We start from the raw sequence: 22655 nt of genomic DNA on the forward strand, positions 1-22655 counted from the left end.
ATTTCTGGAACCAAGGATTAACCAATCAGATGTAAATTTATTATTCGACATGAGCAATGTGATGCAACTCTGTTATATGACCTGTATGTTTATGGTTCAAGACTGTGCAGTCACACCAGATGGCTAGTGTTGTGTTGGCTGTTGTCATATTTTTATTTGATGATCTAAGGGAAAAGAGGTCAGTTCCCCTAATGAAACAGTCAGGTTTTGCAAGTTTTAAAAATTCTTGCAGCACACCGTTTGAAAATTGCTGCTCTATGCATCACTTTAATTGCACCTCACAAATTTTGGTGTTTTCACTTTCATCAGTTCAAAATATTTTGATTTTTTTTGACATGTAGGTTATTTAGAACTGTATTGTTTAATCTTTACATAAGATGAAATTTTTCATATAGGTATTTCTGTTATCTTTCTAAGTTAATCTTGTTTTAGTCAAGGAACAACAATTTATGTTATTTTATCTTTTAAATTTATTGAGTCATTTCAAGGGTCAGTCTACTGTCTATCTTTGTTAATGTGCTGTGTCCACTTGACAAGAATGTTTGCCTTGCATGCTTGGGCGGGCCATCATGAATGGCAGGTCAAGATGGTTGATACTGTTCTTTGAGTCTTCTGTGTAATTGCTGATTTTCTAATTGCAGTCTTTACCTGAGAGAAGTGTTAAAATAGCCAACAGAACTATGGGTGTGTTGATTTCTCCTTTTAGTTTTGTAAGTTTTGCTTCCTTTTTTTTTCTTCAAAATCTGTCATTAGGTTGATACACATTTCATATTATTATGTCTTCTTGGTGAATTTATTCCTTTATCATTATGAAATGTTCTTCATTGTCCCTGGGAAGTTTTCTGTTTTTTAGTTTATTTTGTGTGATATTAATATAGCTAGTCACTTTCTTTAAATTAGTGTTTTCAAAGTATGTCTCTTTTCACCCATTTACTTTTACCCTATCTTTGTCTTTATTTTTAAGACAAGTTTCTTGTACACATAATATAGTTGGGTCATCTTTTTTAAAAATTCAGTTTGATAATCTATTTTTAATTGGAATGTTTAGACATTTTGTATTTAATGGTTGGATTTAACTCTATCATCTTACTATTTGTTTTCTATTTGTTGCATTCATTCTTGTTTCTTTATGCCCTTTTTTACTGCCTTCTTTTGAATTATTTTAATTTTTTAAAATTCTGTTTATTTCCACCATTGCCTATCACCTTTATTTGATTTTCTTTTGGGGAAGGGTATTGCTCTAGGGCTTACAGCATACATTTTTAGCTTACCAATCTACTTTCAAATAATATTTATACCACTTTATGTGTAATATAAGAACTCTTCCAACACTACATTTCTATTTTCCTTCTCACATCCTTTGTGTTATTGTTTTCCTATATTTTACTTCTACCTATGTTATTAGCCCCATAATATCTGGTTAATATTGTTGTTTTTAAAGAAATTTAAAAATGAGTAGAAATGCGTGATCATTCTGATGCTCTTCATGCCTGTGTGAGGATTAATATCATAGAGGTAGTCCTTTTATCCGAAGAAGTTACTTTTGCTTATATGATTTAGCGTTTCTCATTGTATAGATCTGCTGGTGATCTTTTTTGTATGTAATTCGTGATTTCACCTTCTTCCCCCCGCCCCCCCATGTGCCCAAGGCATGAACCAGGCACAGGCACAGACCAAAAGCCAAGCCGGGATGAGCAAGGAGTTACTGTGTCCCTGGCTGATACGAGACGAGCACCACCAAGCCAGGTGCAACTCTCCAAGGTCAGGGACATCATCTTCTCTTCTGAAAGATACTTTTGCTGACCAAGAATTTTAGGTTGACAATTTGTAAGTTCAGGATTTTAAAGGTACTGTTCCACCGTTGTTGTTTTTTTATATTTGATTAGCAGTCTACTGTAATATTTATTTTTATTCCTGTTTATAATGTCTTTTTGTTTTCTGAATGTTTTAAAGACTTTGTCTTTATCGGTGATTTTCAGCAATTTACTCCTGCTGTGCCTTGATGTCATTTTTTATTGTTGTTGTTGTTAATTATGGGTAGGGTTCACTTATATTCTTAGGTCTGTGGGAATATAGTTTCCATTAAGTTTGGGAACATTTGGGCATATAAAAATTACTTTTACTCCCCCATTTTTTACTTCCTGTGAAATTCTATACATGTTATACTGCTTTATATTTTCCTACATGTCATTGAAGTTCTTTAATTTTTTTCCATTTTTGTCTTCTTTGTGCTTCAATTTGTAGACATCCAGTTACTGTATCTTCAAGTTTATTTTTCTTCTGCAGTGTTTAATCTGTTAATCCTATTTCATGAAAGTTTCAATTAAAAATTTTATTTTAATTTATTGATTTGAGAGAGTTAAGGGGGAGAGACAGAAGAGAGAGAGGGAGAGAGAGACATTGTTGTCCCACTTATTTATGCACTCATTGGTTGATTTTTGAATTTTGATCTCCTGATTGGAAATCAAACCTGAAACTTTGGCTTTGGCATATGGAGATGATGCTACAACCAGCTGGCTTACTTGGCCAGGGCCGAAAGTTTCATCTTAGACATTATATTTTCATCTCTAGAATTTCCATTTGCTTCTTTTTTATATCTTTTATTTCTCTTTTAGCTATGTTCATTGGTTTGTAATTTCCTTGAGTATATTGACCATAGTTCCAATAGCACTTTAAACATTCTTACGTGTTAGTTCAATCATCCTTTAATTTCTGGGTTTATTTCTAAGGACTGATTTTCCCACTGGTAATTGGTCACATTTTTCTGACCTTCATGTGTTCAGTAACTTTTTATTGGAGTCTAGCCATTGTAGAATTTTACATTTTTAACTGCTGCATTTATCTTTTTGGTGGGGGAGTATTCCTTTTAACTTTCATACTTTGTTCTGACGTTCATATAAGATAGTTATGTGTTATCCATTTTTATCTTTTGAAAAGTAACTTTTAAATTTAAATTTTTTTTTTTTTTTTTTTTTAGCAGATCTAGAGTGGCTTTCTCTCCCACTCTACTCCCCACTACTAAGACATTACCATTTGGGGGTATTTACTAAATGCCCTGTATATTCAATTAGGTATTTTCCCTCTGGCTTTGAGAACTCAAGTGATTCCCAGACTTGTATCTGTTCTTGGGATTTTTCAGATGTTGCTTCCTTGGTAATAGCTCTTGGTAAAGAACCCTGAAAGTTCTATACTCAAACTCGCAGAGTTTCACTACATGCATGTCTAGGTTAGCATTCAGCCACAGTCTCAAGACTATGCAGGTTTTGGAGCACTTCCTCTACATAACAGCACCCTCCCAGTATTCTGTCCTCCAAATTGTAGCCCCTTGGCTCCCCCAAACTCTGATTTTTATCTTTTTATATAGTTAGACCTCCTGGTTCGTTTTGGGTTTCCCATCCATACGGCACAGTTCAGAAAATGACTCTAGGCAGAATGTTGCAGCAACCATAGGGCTTATTGCGTGTTTCCTTTCTCCTAGGGATCACAGTCTGTTGTCCCATGTCTGAAATTGTTTCATTTTCCCCTCAGTGTTCTATTTGGTTATAGTGAAAAGATAAGTCCAGATCCTGTTACTCCCTTGTGGCTGGTAATGATAGTATACCATTTTAATCATGTCATTTATTTACTACATTTAACAAATATTTATGGAACACCTACTGCGAAAAGCCCAGAAATAGAAACGAATCACTGACTAAAACTTATACTGCAGTAGCTTTCAAATATGGCCCCCAAATTCTTTAATATTCCTTCCATCAAGAGGGGAGATTTATTTCTTCTCCTTGAGTATAGACATGGAGACTCCTTTTCCAATATACTATGACTGAAATAATAAGTTGTGTGATAGAGGTGACCAATATCAAAGTAACAAATATTTATTACGTGCCTATTACCAGTCAGGTACTGCACCAGGAAGGCTTTTGAAAAATGAAATATAAGTGGAGGTTTAGCGACGGTTGAAGATTGGAGAATCAGAACAGGAAAGGCAAAAAGAGTTCTTTGTTTAAAGCCATGGAAAGTATGGGGGACATCAGAAAAACTAGAGAGAATGAATAAAGACTGGGAGGAGAGGAGGTACTCAGGGACCAGTTCAGTAAGGCTGTAATATCAAGGAATTAAGATTTAATCTTGAAGGCAGGAGACTAATCTGCACACTTGTAATCATGCAATTAATTTTTTTATTTAATGACTATATTTCCCATAGGCTATACTCCAAAAAAAGCAGTTATCTCACATAGAGCTTTTATCCCTATGATGTTTCCAGCATCTAGAATGGTACCTGGCACACATAAGGAGCTAATAAATATGTATTGAATGACTGAGTGACTGAAGAACCATGTGAGAATTTCAGAGGAATAACATGATCAGATTTGTGTGCTAGAAAAATCTTTCAGCAGAGGTCTGGAGAATGGTTGGGAGATAGGCAGGCATATTAGTCAGCTTGGCTGCCACAAGAAATGATCATAGGCTGTGTAGCTTAAACAACAGAAATTTATTTCTTTTGTAGTTCTGGATTCTGGATCCTAGATCAGGTGCCTGCATGGGTAGGTTCTGGTGATAACTCTTGTCCTGGCTTCTCGCACCCAAGGCAAAGAGAAGAGAAATCAAGCTCCTGGTATTTCTTCTTAGAGGAGCACTAATCCCATCATGAGGACCCCACCCTCATGATCTCATCTAAATGTAATTAGTTAATTATGCACCAAAGGCCCCATCTCCAAATAATATCAGATTGATATTATGAGTATCAATATATGAATTTTGGGAGGACACAATTCAGTCCATATAGCAGGAAAGGAGAAAAACATAGTAGGAGGTGAATGTAATTATTCACCTAAGAGATGATGAGGGTGTGAACGAAAGTAGTGTTAATAATCTTCCTAGGATATTTTTTTCCCTAAACCTTAAAATTATAGATTTTTCTTGGAGTTACTCCACTTACATGTTGCTAACATTTTTTAATGTATAAGAATTTTCAAAATCAAACCAAAAAAGGGATTTAGCATTTTAAAATTAACCACAGAATTTAGTAAACACATGTTACTGAAACATTTGAAAGTGAAATTCATATATAGTCTCTACAGTATTTTTAAAGAACTATGGTAATACTAAAAATGAAACTCCTGCACTTTCAATGTTTTGAGGGATAATAATGAAAAGCTAACCTCAAAATAAAACCTACTTCGCTTTTTATATTTGGCTTTTATGTTAAACATAATAATAATGTTAAAAATTTTACATTTTATAAGTGTTTATTATTCACAGCATATTAATTATAAAAGGCCCCAAATAGCTAAATTCATCCTTCTAGGTCAGAATATATAGATAATGCTATCAAGATTAATAGTTTTTATTACCTCACTATTCTCAGTGCTCACATGTTGATAATTAAGGCTTGAACAATTTGATCAATAGATATTGCTGACAACAGAACAATTTAGTCTCATTACTGAACCAAAGAGCACATCCAAATGCATTTCCAGAAGCATTTGGCTGTGACGCAGAGTGATTATAATAATGTGCCCAGACTCTGCTCAGGAACTTGAGATGGACAAGTTGTCACCTGATTCTGTCAGCCCAGTAATCAAGAACTGTTTTTTTTTTTGAGAGAGAATGTTCTGGTTCACATTCCAATAGTGATGTTTTGGAAGGATTTTATACTGTCATAATGAAACACAAGCAAGCTTTTGGTACTGGCTCCTCAAAATGTTAAGAACCAGTGGTACAAACGTACTACATTTTTTCACTTTTTTTTTTTTTGCTTTTGAAAGGAAATAGGCTCATATTAAAATATTTGGAAAACATAAACTGCATAAAGAACTAAAAAGCATCCCAAATCTTATCACTCAAATCTGGATGATTTTCTGAGTGGTTTTGTAACCTGTTTTTAAAAATTTATGTATTTAGATGTCTTTCTATGTAAATATAGATCTATATTACCACCTTTAATAGCTGTGGAGTTTTTACATTGTTTCTATTGCAATTACTTGACCAATACTAATTATAACTCTTGCTTACTATATTTATTGCTTACTATATGCTAGGCACCTAAGGGTTTCACTTGCTTTAATTCACTTGCTCTTTGTAACCCTATTATTTCTCCTGTTTCTTACAGAAGAGGCAACTGGGGCACCAAGAAGTGAAGTAATTTGTCCAATCTCTTAATCTTGGACATTTTCGTGCTTAACAAAACTTTGATAATATAAGTAATGTTGCTACGAATATCTTTGTTCATGTTCTTAAAGAATGTCTTTAGGATAAATTTCAGAAAGTGGAATTGCTGGGTCCAAAGCTGTTCACATTTTTAAAGGCTTCGGTTACATACTTCCAAATATTTCCTTCAGGAAGAATATATTTACACTTAATTAACAATGTGAACGTATGATTCCCCACATTCCTGATTCTTTCTATTCTTTGTCTGAATGACAAAAATGTATCTAAATGCTGCTTTAATTTGCAGTTTCACTTTTAGAAATGGAACTTAATTCTTAACGGATTTTTGTAAACACTGTTTGTATACCACTAGTAATACTAATCCTGTTACTGACACTTCGCAAATACTCGTTTACAGGCTACTTTTGGAAGTGCTCTGTTTCTGGATACAATTGACATAATTTCAATTCTCGTGCAAGATGCTGTTTGTTCCAAGTGGGACGAAAAACCTAGCAGGTGCCCTTTAAAATTTCTACATGACAGAGTTTTTATTTGTTAAATAAACTTATACAGAAAATAACTAAACAAACATATCAATTTCTAGCTCCATTTTTCAGTTTTCTTTTTTTGCTCGGTGTAGGGGGACCTTCTTGGGCTGTGAAACTTACACCCCAACCAACACCACTGCTTAGTGACTCCATAGTTAGTCAGTACTAACCAACGCCCAACTAACTAGGAGCGCTTTCGACAGACTCCGAGGCTGGCGAGCGGGGACTCCGGGGACCGCGCCGGCGCCCGGCTCCCGGCGCCCGGCGCGCGCGCCCGGACACTCCCCTCTTCAGGGATTCGAGCCAAGCCTTCCAGCTCACATGACTTCATCCAAGCAAGTTTCTTGCCACCTCAGACAGCAAATTACTCATAGCCTTTTGACCTAGACGACTCCGAACGAAGGCGTTTCCATCCCCCTCCATAGGGAACTACCAAGTTAGGACCGACGGACCGGGGGGGAAAGGGGGTCTTGCTCAACCGAGACGCGACCCTTTTTCTTTCCTAGTGTCTGGATCACGCCAGGGACTGCTAGTCGGCTTCGGCGCGCCTGGAGGTCCCCGTCCCTCGGAGACTGCCGGCCAAGGCGAAAGGAGAAAACGCAGACATTACTGTTCCTCTCCTGTATGACTAATTAAAAGAGGAGTCCGGTAGAGGGGGGCGCTTTGGTTGGACTTGTTTGGGAAGGAGAGGTTCTGGGCAGGTTCTAGTCAGGCAGCGCTGAGGTCGCCCAGATTCCCGACAGGCTCCACGCGGGGGCCTTCTCGGCTCCTTAGCTGTGGCCACCGCTGTCGCTGCTGCTGCTGCCGCTGTCGCTGGGGTTCGGGGAGACGAGAACCTGTCGCGGACCCTGCAGAGTCCGTGTCTATTGCTGTTCTTGCCTGAGGAGTCTTCCTTCCTCCGTCGCACCCTGACTCCCTTGGTGTCGACGGGGAGTCCCTGCGGACAGCGCCGCACGCAGTGGAGATGCCTCTCTTTGCCACTAATCCCTTCGATCAGGATGTTGGTAAGCGCTCCTGCCGCTCCCCGTGCACCGGTCTCCGCGCTGCAAACCCGCTCTGCCCGCTCTCTGCGTACGTTCTGGATCCCCGGCCCGGGGTCGAGCTGTTCCCCTTCACTGAGGCTCCAACCTTAAGAGTTCGGAGGAGATTGCGGGCTTGGCGCATCCTCTTTGAAAGAAATGGGACTCAGAGAGCCTGCGAAATGGGCCTGGCGCTGGGACGGGGGGTTTGGAAAGAATTGCTTGGAGGGCTGCTGTAGGGAGCTTCGGAGGAACAGCTGGTGGAGCGTCTGGTGCTGGGGCAGCGATTCTGGAAGAAGGGAGCCGACGGGGCTGGGGAGGAGCATCTCGGCTAGGGTAGGATTATAATAAGCCCTCGCTGAAAATGGAACACTGGCAACAGCTGAGGCCGAATTGAGGCCCTGAGCTACTGGGCTGCTTGGCTTAGAGCGGGTCTCTGTACTGGAAGGAGTGTGGACGGGCACCTGGAATCCGAAAATGCTAATTTGTTTTGAATTTGAAATGTTCCTTCCTTTCGGTTTTCTGAATCATTGGTAGTAGCTACTGATCACACCAATTCAACAGGTTAGCTTTTGTTTATCTTTTTCTGGTTTAAGGGCAATAACTACAGGAGTTTGAGTTTCCGTGAAGAGAATTCGGGGTTGATTTGAATGCAGTTAGGAACTACCTTGGCACACAGGTGTGGAATGACAGCAAGCCAGATACCATATCCAGATCCCTTAAGGCAGAATTTACTAATTACTGTGGTAAAGAGATAAGAGGACAGCTTTAAGTGGAGTTGCTTGTATATTTTAATTGTGAATGGTAGGTGTCAAGTTTTGCTTTTTTAATCCTTCCTCACAGCATATCATTGAAGCTTGGAGATTTGGGTTAAATCTGGAAAAGGGTTCAGTTTTATCTGCCACTTCCTAGCTGAGTGAAATCAAGGGCAAGTTACTTAAGCTCTTTGAGTCCCAGTATCCTCATCTTTAAAGGTCGAAAAACACATTTTGTTCATGATTAAATGAAATAATGTGTAGAGTTCCTACTGTAGTGCCTTTATGTAGTAGTTACCTACTAAATGATAGTGCTTTTTTTGTTCGAGTTTAAATGAATGTCCTGAATACTAACAGTGGATGGAACTTTAGAGATCACCAATAATACTTATAAATAATTAATTGGAAAATTGATTTAATAAGCGCCTAGCACACACTATTTACAGGACACTTCAGTGAGAAATAGTTGCTTAGAAGACACGGTTACTGCTCTTTAAGTAGTTTTACAGCTTTCTACCTTAATTTCTACGGCAAATGCTTAAAATAAAACAATTTCTTAATACCCGTTTCTTTTGGTTCCAACTAGTTGGAGTTGGAAGTAAACTTAGTTTATGTAAAATCTAGCTTCCAATTACCCAATCACCTTTATATCTTACTGACTTTTTCAGTGCACGTTTTCTTTGAATTCAGATAAATTTCTTAATGTCAAAACCTTTCTCAGTACCTACACCACCAGTTCAAAGCAGGCTCCTTCTTGCCTTTATATGTTTGTTTCTTTTATTTCTTCTACCTTTCTACATGTCCTCATGATTAAAGGCCAACTCAGAATCCTACTCATTGTAAATGAATCATTTCCTGATTAGCCTAGGATTTTTCAATAGCAACACTATTGATGGTTTGGACCAGATAAATGTCTTTGTGGGGTGTGTGTGTGTGTGTGTATGTGGTGCGCGGGGGGGGGGTCTATCCTGTGCAATGTAAGCATCCCCCGACGTATACCTACTAGATGCTAGTGGCACTCCCCTCCCCCAGTCATGATTTAAAAGATTTCCAAAAATAGCTAAATGTCCCCCAGGCCCACAAAATAGCTCCCAGTTGAGAACCACTGCTCTAACCCACCATAATCTCAACTCTTTTTACAACTCCTGCAACACCTTTTATCTTCACCAAATTATTTAGCATTAAAGATAGTTATATCCTGTGTTATGCTCCTTAATTATTTTGTTGGTTGCTATATAATAGGTGCTTAATAAATATTTGTTGAATTGAGAATATGTCACTTGAGCCTGCTAGATAGTAAGTTTCTTGAGTATAAGAACATTGTTTTGCTTCAGAAAAGCTTACTTTTAAGAGTTAGTCAGGTTTGGGTATTTGGATCAATTCTCTCTTCATGATCGATGTATCAAAATATGCTGAAAGATTATCTAAGAAGACCTGTCAGAAACTTCCAGTAAATAATCCTTAGACAGAGTCCTGTAAATGCCTGTGTTAAATTTTTTGCTAGGATAGCATGTAGAATGTAGTATGTAGAATACATTTAACAATATTCCTTCTCACTTTGTCCATCAATGAATATGTCAGTGGAATTAAAGTGCTCCCACTAAATCACCTGATATAATTATTTACTATTTAGCATTAGTATACATTTGTACTTCTTCAAAATTATTTTCCACTTTATTCATAAACTAAAATGGTTAATCAGAAATTCATGAACTGATTTATGTAATATAACGTTTCATATGAAGAATCATAATAGTGGCAGTAGCTTTTCCCTTGAAGAAATGTCTAAACATGTTATCAAATGTAAGCTCCAAAAAAAAAAAGTAAGCTCCATGAGGACAGGGATTTTTGTTTGTTCACTATGATATTCCCAGCATGTAGTGTGTCTGATACTAATAATAAACATTCAGTAAGCATTTATTGAATAAATGAATCTCATTTTGGATGTATTTCTTGCAAAGTTCAACTCTTGAATTATAAAGGTAATTCATTCCATCAAACTTTTATTTCAAAATCCCTAGTGACTTCCATCTTGCCAAATCCAATGGTCAGCGATCAATTCCTAGTCCATTTTTTTGTTGCTCTCTTAAGCATTCCTCTTTGATATACTTTATTCACTTGGTTTCCAGGACACCAAACTTTTTCTGATTTTCTGCTTAGCCCTTTTTTAGTGTTTTTTTTTTTTTTTTTTTTTTGCTTCTCCTATTGTGACTTCCAAATGTTGAACTGAACCTGGAGCTCACATCTAGAACTTCTTTGAAATTTTTTTCCTTAGAGTCTTAGGAGGCAATTTAGCTTAGCTTTAAGAATTCAGATTCTGGAGCTACAGTGCCTGAATTCATTTCCCAGGTTTGCTGCTTACCAGCAGTGTGACTTTGGTTTAATTGCTTAGATATTCCATGCCTCAGTTTTCTTATCTTTAATATGGAATATAGAGATAGTGATAGTTCTTAGTTTCTTTCCCCAAACCTGCTCATTCCTTCATTATTACCTATTTCAGTAGATGGCACCATTGATATTCCCTGTCACTCATCTCCATTGTTTAGGAGTCGTCATTGATTCTTATGTTATATTTTAATTTTAATTTTTTAATCCTCACCTGAGGATGTTTTTTAAATTGATTTTTTAGAGATTGAGCAAGGAAGGTAGAGAGAAAGAGAGAAACATTGATCGGTTGCCTCCAGTACACACCGCGACAGGAAATGGAACCCCCAACCTGGGTATGTGTCCTGACCTGGAATCAGGCCCATGACCTTTCTGTGTCCACACAGTGCTTCAACCAACTGAGCCACACCAGCCAGGGCTCTATTTTTAAAATATATCCAGAATTTCATCACTTCTCCTTACCTCAGCACTATTGTCTTACTCCAGTTGACATTATGTCTTTCGTATACTGTGGCAAAAGCTTTCTGTTAGACTTCTTTGCTATCACTCTTGCCCCCTATAATCACTTCTCATCTACAAAGGTCAGTGATCTTTGAGAAATGTCAGGTAATGTCACCTGCTCAGCATCCTCCAGTAGCTTCCCATCCCACTTATGGGGAAATGCAAATTCCTTATTGTGCACAATCTGGCCCCTTCGTGTGTCTCTGATGTGATTATGATTCCTAAACACACTCTCTCATTCTAAGCTTCTTGCATCTGAACACTCCAAGCTCATTTCTGCCTCTGTATATTGTGCTGTTTTCTTTCCCAGGAATAATCTTCCCTCAGGTATTTGAAGGTCTTCCATCACATCATTCAAGACTGTTCACATTAGTTTCTAAGAGAAGCTTTCCCTAATTACCTTCTGTAAAAAAATATTCGTCTTTACTGACTCACTGGTTCCTTGTTCCATCTTCTTATTTTTTTGCAGTATTCAACTACCTGACATTGATTGATTGACTGACTGTATGAAATGTAAACTCTATAAGGATAAGAACTTTTCATTTCCTCCTTTTTTTATTGAATTTATTGAAGTGACATTGGTTAATAAAATTATATAGGTTTTAGGTGTACAGTTCTATAATTCATCATCTGTATATTGTATTGTGTGTTCACCACCCCAAGTCAGGTCTCCTTCCATCACCATTTAGCCCCCCTATATCTCTTCTAAGGACTTTTCATTTCTATCCCCAGTACCATGGGGGCAATACATAGTAAGCACTCAATAACTATTTATCAAAAATGAATTACTGATATTTTTCTAGATCTCCAGTCTTGCATTTCTATTTGATGTTCTGTTATCACCTAAATAATCTATCAGAAAACTGAATTTACCTTTCCGAGTCTGGTTCTTCTGTCATTATTTAGTAATTTGATAGTGTTTAGTTATTTTATTTTTTAAAATATCTTTATTGATTTCAGAGAGAGGAAAGGAGAAGGAGAGAGAGAGATAGAAACATCAATGATGAGAGAGTCATTCATCAGCTGCCTCCTGCATGCTCCCGACTGGGGACCGAGCCCGAAACCCTGGGCATGTGCCCTGACCGGGAATCGAACCCCGATAGCCTGGATCCTAGGTTGATGCTCAACTGCTGAGCCATGACTGGCCTGGCTGTTTAGTTATTTTGACTTGAAACCCAAGAGGCATTTTGAATCATTCCCCTGCCTCTGCTAAATCATCAAGTATTATTTTTATAATAGTAAATTTGCATTCCTTGTCAGATTATTTTGGACCAATTTTTATCCTACTCTTGGACATGTTTTTCCTTTGTTTTGCTTAGTCCACTCAGTATCATAAACTACAGCCAGATTGATCTTCATAAATATTAATGTTCCATTCTCCTACAGTATGGTGTGATGGAAGGACCTTGGGCTTTTGGTTTTAATTGCAGCTGAGGCAAAATATGGACTTGGGCAAGTATAGAACCCCTCAGAGTTCACTTTCCACCTTTGTAAATAGGGATAAAAATATTTGCCTCATGGAGTTGTTATGAGGAATACTTATAAAAACACTGACATTCTCTTTACTAGAGTTGAATATGCTTCAGATACCTTAGGTTCAGCATACCCAAAATCATACTCAAACTTTTCTTCTCTGGTGTGCTTCTGTTCTGATGACTGGTTCTCAGTTTATTTAGTCAAATACATATGTCAGGTATCTGTGGGTCGTTCTTGACCTCTGTACTGTAATTCTTTACATTCTTTTTCTTTAAATATTTCAGAGAGAGGAAGGGATGGGGAGAAAAAGAGAAAGAAACATCAGTGATGAGAAAGTCATTGATTGGCTGCCTTCTGCATGCCCCCTACTGGGGATTGAGCCCGAAACTTGGGCATGTGCCCTGACTGGGAATCAAACCTCAATCTCCTGGTTCTTGGGTCAATGTTCAACCACTGAGCCACTCAGCTGGGCATCCGTTGCTCATTTTTGAAGAACATCTCCCATCTCCAAGCTGATTGAATGACAGTTTTTTTTTCTGGAGTCTAAACATGGTGGGCAATCATCCTGTAAGCATTTCTAACCTCCTTAAATCTTTGAGTGTAGTAAATTTTGAGAAAATCAAAAGAAGGTGCTTATCAGAAAAATGTTCTCCAGTCCATTGAGGCTATTTAAATTTAAATGAGGCTGTATGTGTTATCTTCTGGATATTGCTAGGCAAATTTATCAGTCTCCTCTTATTAAGTATTTGTGTAAGAATAATCTGAGGATGAAACAAGATCATTTAGAATCTTTGGCCCAGTTGGGTGTGGCTCAGCAATTGAGTGTCGACCTAGGATTCAGGAGATTGGGGTTCGATTCCCGGTCAGGGCACATGCCTGGGTTGCAGGCTGCAGCCAGTCAATGACTGTCATCATTGATGTTTCTGTCTCTCTCCCTCCCTCTCCCTTTCTCTCTCAGATCAATAAAGATATATTTAAAAAAACAAAAAGAATCTTTGAATTCTTTGGAAGCAAGTCTTTTATATTTTTCACTTTTCTCTTTCCCACAAACCTTGTTTTTGTCTTAGAAACTAAATAGTTTTGACTTCATTTACTGTTCACAAAACCATGTTGAATTGCTGCAAGTAGTTTATATTTTTCTGATTTAAAAAATACTTGTTTTATTACTGAGAAGTTGATCTTGAGGCAACATCAATAACTGATGTGAACAGTTTTAGAGCTCTGAATAGGTGGCATTTCTGATCTGTATGTATACATTTAAGTTGGATACTGATACTTTTATGCGTAGCAGTATAACGAAGGTAGTTCATGAGTGTTCAGCATAATATCTGCTAATGACTATAATAGACACTCGACTTAATTCAGGAACTGTAAAATCATACTTAGTTATGGTAATAGGCAGTTTGTATTTGTTCAGACATAAGCCTGTCATTTCTAGTTAACTATTAACTTTTTAATATTATATTTTAATAAGCATAGCTATTATGCTTTTAAAAAAGGTGATAGATTTTAAGGTTTAAGTGTGTTCTTTTTAAAAAAATGCACTTTAAAAAAGTCTGCTTGGCTACCAGTCAGTAGGATGAATTAATTATTTAAAGGCACTACAGATCAAAGTAATAACTTGCTTTCCTTTTCTAAGAAGTAGTGAATGTTAGGCTGGAGGATATTGTTCAGGATGACTTACTCAATCTTCTTGGGCTTCAGAGGGGTTGAGGATCAGTTGGGTAGGGCTATGAGACTCCTCAATTAGAACAATTCCATTTAGAGTTGCTTTACATATTGGTGGTTGTATTTTTTTTTTAAGATAAGATTTTCCATTATAAAAGAGTGCTGAATAATAAAGAATTTGAATAGTCTTTGTTCCTGTTTCCTGGGAGGGAGCCTATAAATCCTTGCCATTTCCTGAATGATAAGAGCATCATTCTTAGTCATAGTAGGTTCCTGGTACTACACCTTAGTTTAGATGTACTCAGCAAGGGGGCTGGCCATTCTAGAAGGAATAACTTTGTGACTAGATAGTTGGAGCTTTGAACAGCCCCACCAGGAAGCAGGGAGGGGACTCGAAATAGAATTCCAAGAGATGGTTAGTCATACCTTAATAAGGATACTCCAGTAAAAACTCTGGAAACCGAAGCTCAGTTGAGCTTCCTAGTTAGTGACGTTAGCGGCGAAGCTGCATCAGAATGTTCCCTGTGATTGCGTTATTGGTGGAAATGAGGTGTCCACTGGTGGAAGTAGGGGATCCCTTTCCCCACTGGATGCTCGGGGTTGGGTCCTTGTGATAGCTTGAGAAAAAGAATTTTCTAAGACTTACATGGGAGGATGAGTGGTTTTTATTTGCCTGGAATTATATCCCTGTGTTTACAGAAAGTCCCATTTCCCTTAAACTGGTCTGGAAGAGGTGAAGCTGGGGATTTAGCAGAGCTAGAAGCATTCCATGGTGGAGCTGGGTCTGGTGTAGCATCAGGCTAGTCACAGTTCATCAGTCCATTGTGTGTGGTCCACATGGCTGTGAGCCATGTGGGTGAATGCAGGCGAGTGCGCCCCCTGCAACAAGAGAGCCAGGAGCCCAGTGCCCAAGAGAGATAACTCAGCTGTTTAGGAGAACTCAGTTAAATATCTGAAATCTTCCTGTGCTTGCAGTGGCCATGCCTATTCTGGCCAATGGCCTGTTCCCAGGTGTGACTGACAGGCAAGTACCTTCCCTATGTCACCCAGACTTTACTGGGTATGTGTCTATTTGGCCTTCCCTTTGTTCCTTTCCATTTAATTAATAATCAGGTTATTTATAACAGTATCAATTGGACTTGGTTCAGCAACCTTGGTACTTGAGTTCTTGCTAAGAAATAATTCAGAGCCAAGACTCCAATACAAACAAAAGTTTATTTAGAAAGTCACAGAGGTTGAAGAAGTGAGCCAGCCCAGCTAGGCATGGCTCAGCGGTTGAGCATCAACCTAGGATCCAGGCTATCGGGGTCGATTCCTGGTCAGGGCACATGCACGGGTTGTGGGCTCGATCAATGACTCTCTTATCATTGATGTTTCTATCTCTCTCTCTCCCTCTCCTTTCCTCTCTCTGAAATCAATAAAGATATATTTAAAAAAAAGAAAAAAGAAGTAAGCCAGTTGGGCTGCATGGGCTCAGAAAACAAGTTACAGAGGCAAAAGAAGGGTCCTTGGAGTTTAAGAGAAAGAAAGCAGAGACATACCTAATGGAAGAAGGCTTGGTTGGGTGTTGAGGCCTGTATATAGAAAGAGGGGTGGGAGGAGAAGGAACGGAGAGAGAGAAGGAGAGCCTGAGAATGCTTGCACGGCACACTGGGTCCTTTGTCTTGAGGGTCTTTAAAGGCAGGGATTTCAGGAGATATTTCAGGGAGGATCTCAGTAGAATATTCATCAGCTTTCCAGGTGTGTCCTTTCAGGTGTTTTTGGTGTCAACTGAATGGTCAGCCCTAGGGGAGGGGATCATTAGTTACTGCATCTGGTCTGGATGGCAGCCATGGTGTCACTATGTCTGGTTTTGCTGCTTTTCTGGGCCTGGGACTGAAACACAACTGGGACCTAAATGTCACCTCTAGTTTGACCTAAACTCTGTCTCTGTGGTCAACAGACCTGAGTCTTTGTTACTAAGATTTGATGTGGGCCAGAACCTTATTGTCATGAGGGCTCAATGCTTAAGGGAGTGATCATTGCAAGGGTTTGTATGGGAGTCATATGAGGTTATTCTACAGCCCCTTTCTTCCTCCTCTAAGGGGGTCTACTGCATGACTAGCAACATGCTAGAGGAAGAAAGGTCAGGGGAGGGTCCGAATCGCATCACCTGTATAGAGAGAGAGTAGAGAGGAGAGGGAAAAGGAGGGGGGAGAAAGAGGGAGGAAGGAAGGAAGGAAGGGAGGGAGGGAGGGAGGGAGGAAGGAAAGGGAAGGGAGGGGAGGGGAGGGAAGGGAAGGGAAGGGAAGGGAAGCGAAGGGAAGGGAAGCGAAGGGAAGCGAAGGGAAGGGAAGGGAAGGATCTAAACCACATAACCAGCCATATGCTAAGGGAGGAAAGGTCACCCTGGGGGTGAGGTCCTTGTTTTCCCAGTTTTACCTGTTGCTAGGTACCCGGGGCTTTCCACCTTGGTGACATTTTATTGTTTATTGTTTCTACTCTGCTCATGCCGGTCTAACTGCCTACTACAGTGACACACATGTGCTGGGAGGGTGATGCTTCCTGAGGGCTCAGAAGCTTGCTTTGCATTTGGGACCCTCCCAGAGCTAGTCCTGTGCATCGTGCATCTCTTCATTGCCTGGTTCAGATTTGTATCTTTTCTAATTAAAACTGTAATCATAAGTGCTTTCCTGAATTCTGTGAGTTGTCATTATAGTGATTTATTGAACTTGAGGGGATAGTGGTGCTTTCAGAGAAATGCATGGGTGGTCTTTCTCTGTTGTAGAGGGGGTGGGGTTCTTGGAGTACTGCTGGAATAAGCATTTCCGGAGGCGCCCACAGGAGGATGAGATGTGGTAGAAAGCTTTATCTTCGTGGAATTACATCCTTAGGTTCCCAAAGTTCCATTTCCCTTAATTCAGACCTGAAAGGTGTGTAGCTGGGGATTCAGTAGAGCTGGAAGCAAAACCATTTTACAAAGTTTCCTTTCCATGTTGGAATTGGGTCCAGTACAGCATTAGGCTAGTTGCAGTCTATCAGTTCATTGAGTGGGGTCCACATGGCCATGAGCCATGTGGGGGAACCAAGAGAGTAAACTCCTTTGTTTTAGGAGATTAAATATGTCAAATCTTCCATTGCTTGCAGTGGCCACACCTGTTTTGGCCAGTAACCTGTTCCCAGGTGTGACTAGCAGGTAAGTACCTTCCCTTTGTCACCCAGACTTTACTGGGCATGCTTCTATTCTCCCAGTGGTCTGTGGGGAATAGACCTGGGGAGTGTTAAAGCGCAGCTTCCTGGCAGAGTTGCACAGATGACATGCCTATATTATTTGGCCTTCCCTTTGCTCCTTTCCAGTTATTCATAGCTAGGTTAAATTACAGTGGTATCATTGGGAACCCCTATATTTGTAGCCAGTTGGTCAGAAGTGCATGTGGCTTGGGAACCCAAGAACTTACTGCTTTCTGACGTGAGGGTAGACTTGTGGAGTTCTATGCTCTCAGCTTGTGAAATCTGTATTAACTCTGGGTAGTTAGCATCAGAATCACATTGTAGAGGGTTTCTGCATTGAAGAGTAAAAATTGACAACAAATGAAGTAGTTGCTGTTAAAGTCTATGTGTTTCTGTGTCTTTTATAGATTCATATTGTAGTTATGTGATTAGATTTAGTATTTATTGAGCATAGATACTGAGAACATGGATATTGAAAGATTTACTCAAAGCAGAAATTATTACTTTCAAGGGATTTATAATATATTATTGAAGCTTGGACAGCAACAGGTAAATTTGAGTCAGTTATCTGTGGTCCCTGCTGACAAAATTAAACACCATGTTGCCTGGCAGGTGTGGCTCGGCGGTTGAACATTGACCTAAGATCTGGGAGAGGAGACTGTGGTTCTATTCCTGGTCAGGGCACATGTCTGGATTCTGGGCTCAATCCCCAGTGGGGAGCATGCAGGAGGCAGCCAGTCAATGACTCTCTCTTCATTGATGTTTCTGTCTCCCTCCCTCTCCCTACCTCTCTCTGAACTCAATAAAGACATATTAGAAAACAACAACAACACAACTAAACACCATGTCAGCATTTGGTTTGTAAGTAACCTATTTAATTTTCAGAGTAGAGTTAGTTTCTCATGTTTTCTTCCTTTCCCTGTACCAAACCATTTTTACTTATTGGCTGTAGATTCATTTTTTTCCTAAAAGTCCATCTCTGATCAGATTATTTCCTTGCTCAAAACTCTTTCTTGGCTCTTTGATGTTTTTTGAATTCATACTAACACCTCAACTGGTATTTTGGGCCTTACAATGGTTCTAACCTTTTACAAAGTGGTCTGTGATTCAGCCAGACTAGATTCTTCATTATACTTCTTCAGTTTTCGTAACTTTATTTCTTTCTGTATTCACTTAAATAGAAACAGTTTATTAGTAATCCTGTTCTCTTCTGTTTTAGTATACTAAGAAGAAGCCTTTTGGGATACTCCTTTTCTCTCCTCCAGGTCTTTCCCTGTTTCTCAGTTGTTTCAGCTTTGCATTTTTTGTGACTCCTTTTCTATTTTATATTTAGGTCTCTGCCAGTTTCTCTTTCCCTCCCTCCCCCCCTCCCTCCCTCCCCCCTCCCTCCCTCCCTCTTTCTCTCTCTCTTGCTAGTTGAGTCCTCAAATAACTTTTTTCTTTTTTTAATTAAATTTATTGGTTAATAAGATTATATAAGTTTCAAGTGTACAATATTATAATACATAATCTGTGTATTGCATCATGTGCTCATCACCCAAAGTTTAGTCTCCTTCTTTCACCATATATTTGACCTCCATTTACCCTCTTCAAATTCCCCCTACCTCCTCTTACCCTCTCTGGTAACCACCAGACTGTTGTCTGTGTCAATGAGTTTTTTGTTTGTTTTGTTCCTTCACTTGTTGCTTTCTGTTTTATATCCCATGTATGAGTGAAATCATATGATTCTTTTCCTTATCTGACTTCTTTTGCTTAGCATGATACTCTCAAGATCTATCCATGTTGTTGCAAATGGCAACATTTCATCTTTTCTTATGACTGAGTAGTATTTCATTGTATATATGTACCACATCTTCTTTATCCAATCATCCATTGAAGGACACTTGGGTTATTTCCATGTCTTACCCAACATGAACAATGCTCCAGTGAACATAGGGGACCATATGTCTTTATGAATAATTGCTTTCAAATTTTTTGGGAGACACCTAGAAGAGCGATTGCTGGGTCATATGGTAACTCTATTCTTAAGTTTTTATTTTCATTTTCGTTAATCCGCACTTGAGGATATTTTTTTCCATTGCTTTTCAGAGAGTGGAAGGGGAGTGAGGGGAGACAGAGACAGAGAGAGAGAGAAACACTGATGTGAGAGACACATCAACTGATTGCCTCCCGCATGTGCCTCGACTGGGGTTGGGGAGCAAATGTGCAGCCCAGGTACGTGCCCTTGACCAGGGAGAATCTAATCTAACCTTTCAGTGCCCGTGCCAATGCTCTAACCACTGAGAAACACTGGCCAGGCTCTTAAGTTTTTTGACGAACCTCCATATTGTTTTCCGTAGTGCCTGTGCCATTTTACATTCCTACCATTATTTTCTGTTTTAGCGGGTAAGTTGCTTCAGATCAGGCCTGGCATAGGCTAGAAACTTAATTCCATTTTGTTGCATATATGTTTACATTTTATAATTTCCTACAAATAAGTCACCTAACCAACATCTTAGATGTTTTAGACATTGATATTAATTCCTACACAAGGAATTCATCTGTATAAATGACTTCCTTTTGTTATTTTCTGTTTTAGGAGATAGTAGGGTGACTAGGCATAGATACTTTTCTTACCACTACCCATTGGTAATCCCCCTCTGCCATTTTATTACATACTAATTCTAGTTCTCTAGTGGCAGAGACTAACTGGTAGGTATTTGCTATGTCCCTTGGGGCTGTGATATGGATCAGGTATTGTAAGCCTGCAAAAATTTGGGTAAAGTTGGCTGCTTTCTATTTTCTCCTTTTAAACTGGCTATGTCCTACCTCCAGCTCTCAGTAGTAGGTCAGAATGGAGAAATGAGTGTTCTCTGTTGAACTAGATAGCAGGGCATTGACCGGAGCAGGGGAGCATGAATTTTACCATATCACCAAGACCAACCATTATAGATTAGAATGTTGGTATGGGTCAGACCTCTCACCCATAAACCATTTTAGGTTAAGAAAATGGGGAATGTTAGGATCTTTGTGATGTTATCTTTCAGCATATTTGTTCTTTGAATTGCAGTGCTTAAGTCAAGACGATTTATCGTCTACTTCTATATAGCTTTTGTTTCAGAAGATAAGGAAGATTTTTTTTTTCTCTCCTACTTAGGCTCTTGTTTCTAAGTTGCTTTCTTCTGTTTTTTTGTTGTTGTTTTTTTTTTTTTCTTTTCTGTATTTGTTTTGTCTTTTCTTTATCTTCCATGTTAGGTTTTCTCAGCTGACAGTCCTTGAATATCTGCTCATGATTAATACCAGAGAAATAAATAGCACTTTGGAAACTCTGGTTAGTGTCTGGGAATTTTATTGGGACCTAATTATGTAGGCATACTCTGCCTGGCACATACTCAACCTCCAGAATCTCAGAAGGAAAGCATGTGCTCAGCATAAAGCATATTGTTTGTACAACCAGTTTAGGTGTAGTGAGCCATTCTTCTCAGTCCAGAGAATGGTGGGAACCCTCCTGAAATCTTAATTTCCATATACCAGCCAACGCTTGTAAGTAGGCCTTTTAAAGGATGCTAGTCAGGCCTGTATGTTAACTTTTTTCTGCACAGCAGGTATCAGCATTCATGTAGTTGCTTATTTCCTTTATTTATATATATATATATATATATATATATATATATATATTTTTTTTTTTTTTTTTTAATATATCTTTATTGATTTCAGAGAGAGGAAAGGAGAGGGAGAGAGTGAAAGAAACATCAATGATGAGAGAGTCATTGATCGGCTGCAGCCCGCAACCCGGGCATGTGCCCTGGCCGGGAATCGAACCCTGATCGCCTGGATCCGAGGTTGACGCTCAACCGCTGAGCCACGCCCGGCTGGGCTATTAATATTTTTTAAATGGACTTTAGAGCAGTTTTAGATTCACAGGAAAATTGAGAAGATGGTACAGAGATTTCCCATATACTTCCTGCCCCCACACATATACACAGCCTCCCCCACTGTCAATATCCTGCAGCAGAGTGGTAACATTTGTTACAGTTGTGAACCTACCAGCACCCATCATCATCACTCAAAGTCCATAATTTACACTAATGTTCACTCTTGGTGTTACACATTGTGAAGGTTTTGAGAAATGAATGTATAATGACATGTATTCCAACATTATAAGATACAGAGTAGTTTCACTCTCCTACAGATCCTCTGTGCTCCACCCCTAACCCCTGGCAACCATTAATCTTTTTTTACTGTCTTCATAGTTTTGCCTTTTCTAGAATGTCATGTAGTTAGAAATGTGCACTATGTAACCTTTTCAGATTAGCTGCTTGTATTTAGTAGTATGCATTTGAAGTTTGTCTTGTCTTTACTTCATAGCTCATTTCTTTTTAGCACTGAATAATATTTTCCTGATGTTACCACAATTTTACCCATTTACCTACTGAAGAGCATCTTGGTTGCTCCCAAGTTTTGGCAATTATGAATAAAGCTGCCAAAAATGTTCGTGTGCACATTTTTGTGTGGACATGTTTCACCTCCTTTGAGTAAATACCAAGCTGTATGGTAAGAGTATGTTTAGCTTTATAAGAAACTGTCAAAATGTCTTCCAAAGTGTCCGTACCATTTTGCATTTTCACCAGCAATGAGTGAAAGTTTCTGTTCCTCTACATCCTTACCAGCATTTGCCGATGTTAGTGTTTTGGATTTTGGCCATTCTGATAGGTGTGTAATGATCTCTTATTGTTTTGATTTGTAATTCCCTAATGACATATGATGTGGAGCATCTTTTCATATATTTATTTGATATCTGTAGATCTTCTTTGGTGAGGTGCCTATGCAGGTCTTTTGCCCGTTTTTTAATTGGTTGTTTTCTTATTATTGAGTTTTAAGAGTTCTTTGTATTGTTTGGGTCATAGTCCTTTATCAGATGTGTTTGGCAAATGTTTTTCCCAGTCATTGGCTTATTGTCTCATTTT

General features: G+C 38.9%; 1 protein-coding gene and 1 non-coding gene across 2 annotated transcripts in view; one reads left to right on the forward strand and one right to left on the reverse strand.

Moving 5' to 3' along the window:
- Nucleotides 1-1636: 1636 nt before the first annotated feature.
- On the reverse strand, nt 1637-1771 carry LOC148094372 (small nucleolar RNA SNORA48). Its single transcript, XR_015716542.1, has one exon. It is a non-coding gene; the product is annotated as a small nucleolar RNA SNORA48 (small nucleolar RNA).
- A 5701-nt stretch (nt 1772-7472) lies between these two features.
- STAM (signal transducing adaptor molecule) overlaps nt 7473-22655 on the forward strand; it is a 66571-nt gene continuing 51388 nt past the window's right edge. Inside the window, exon 1 of the mRNA XM_016217414.2 lies at nt 7473-7699. Coding sequence (XP_016072900.1) covers nt 7660-7699 — 40 coding nt within the window. The 5' untranslated portion in view covers nt 7473-7659. The remainder of the gene's footprint in view (nt 7700-22655) is intronic.

Source organism: Miniopterus natalensis, chromosome 1, assembly GCF_054644295.1.
Source record: "Miniopterus natalensis isolate mMinNat1 chromosome 1, mMinNat1.hap1, whole genome shotgun sequence".
NCBI classification, from domain to species: Eukaryota; Metazoa; Chordata; class Mammalia; order Chiroptera; family Miniopteridae; genus Miniopterus; species Miniopterus natalensis.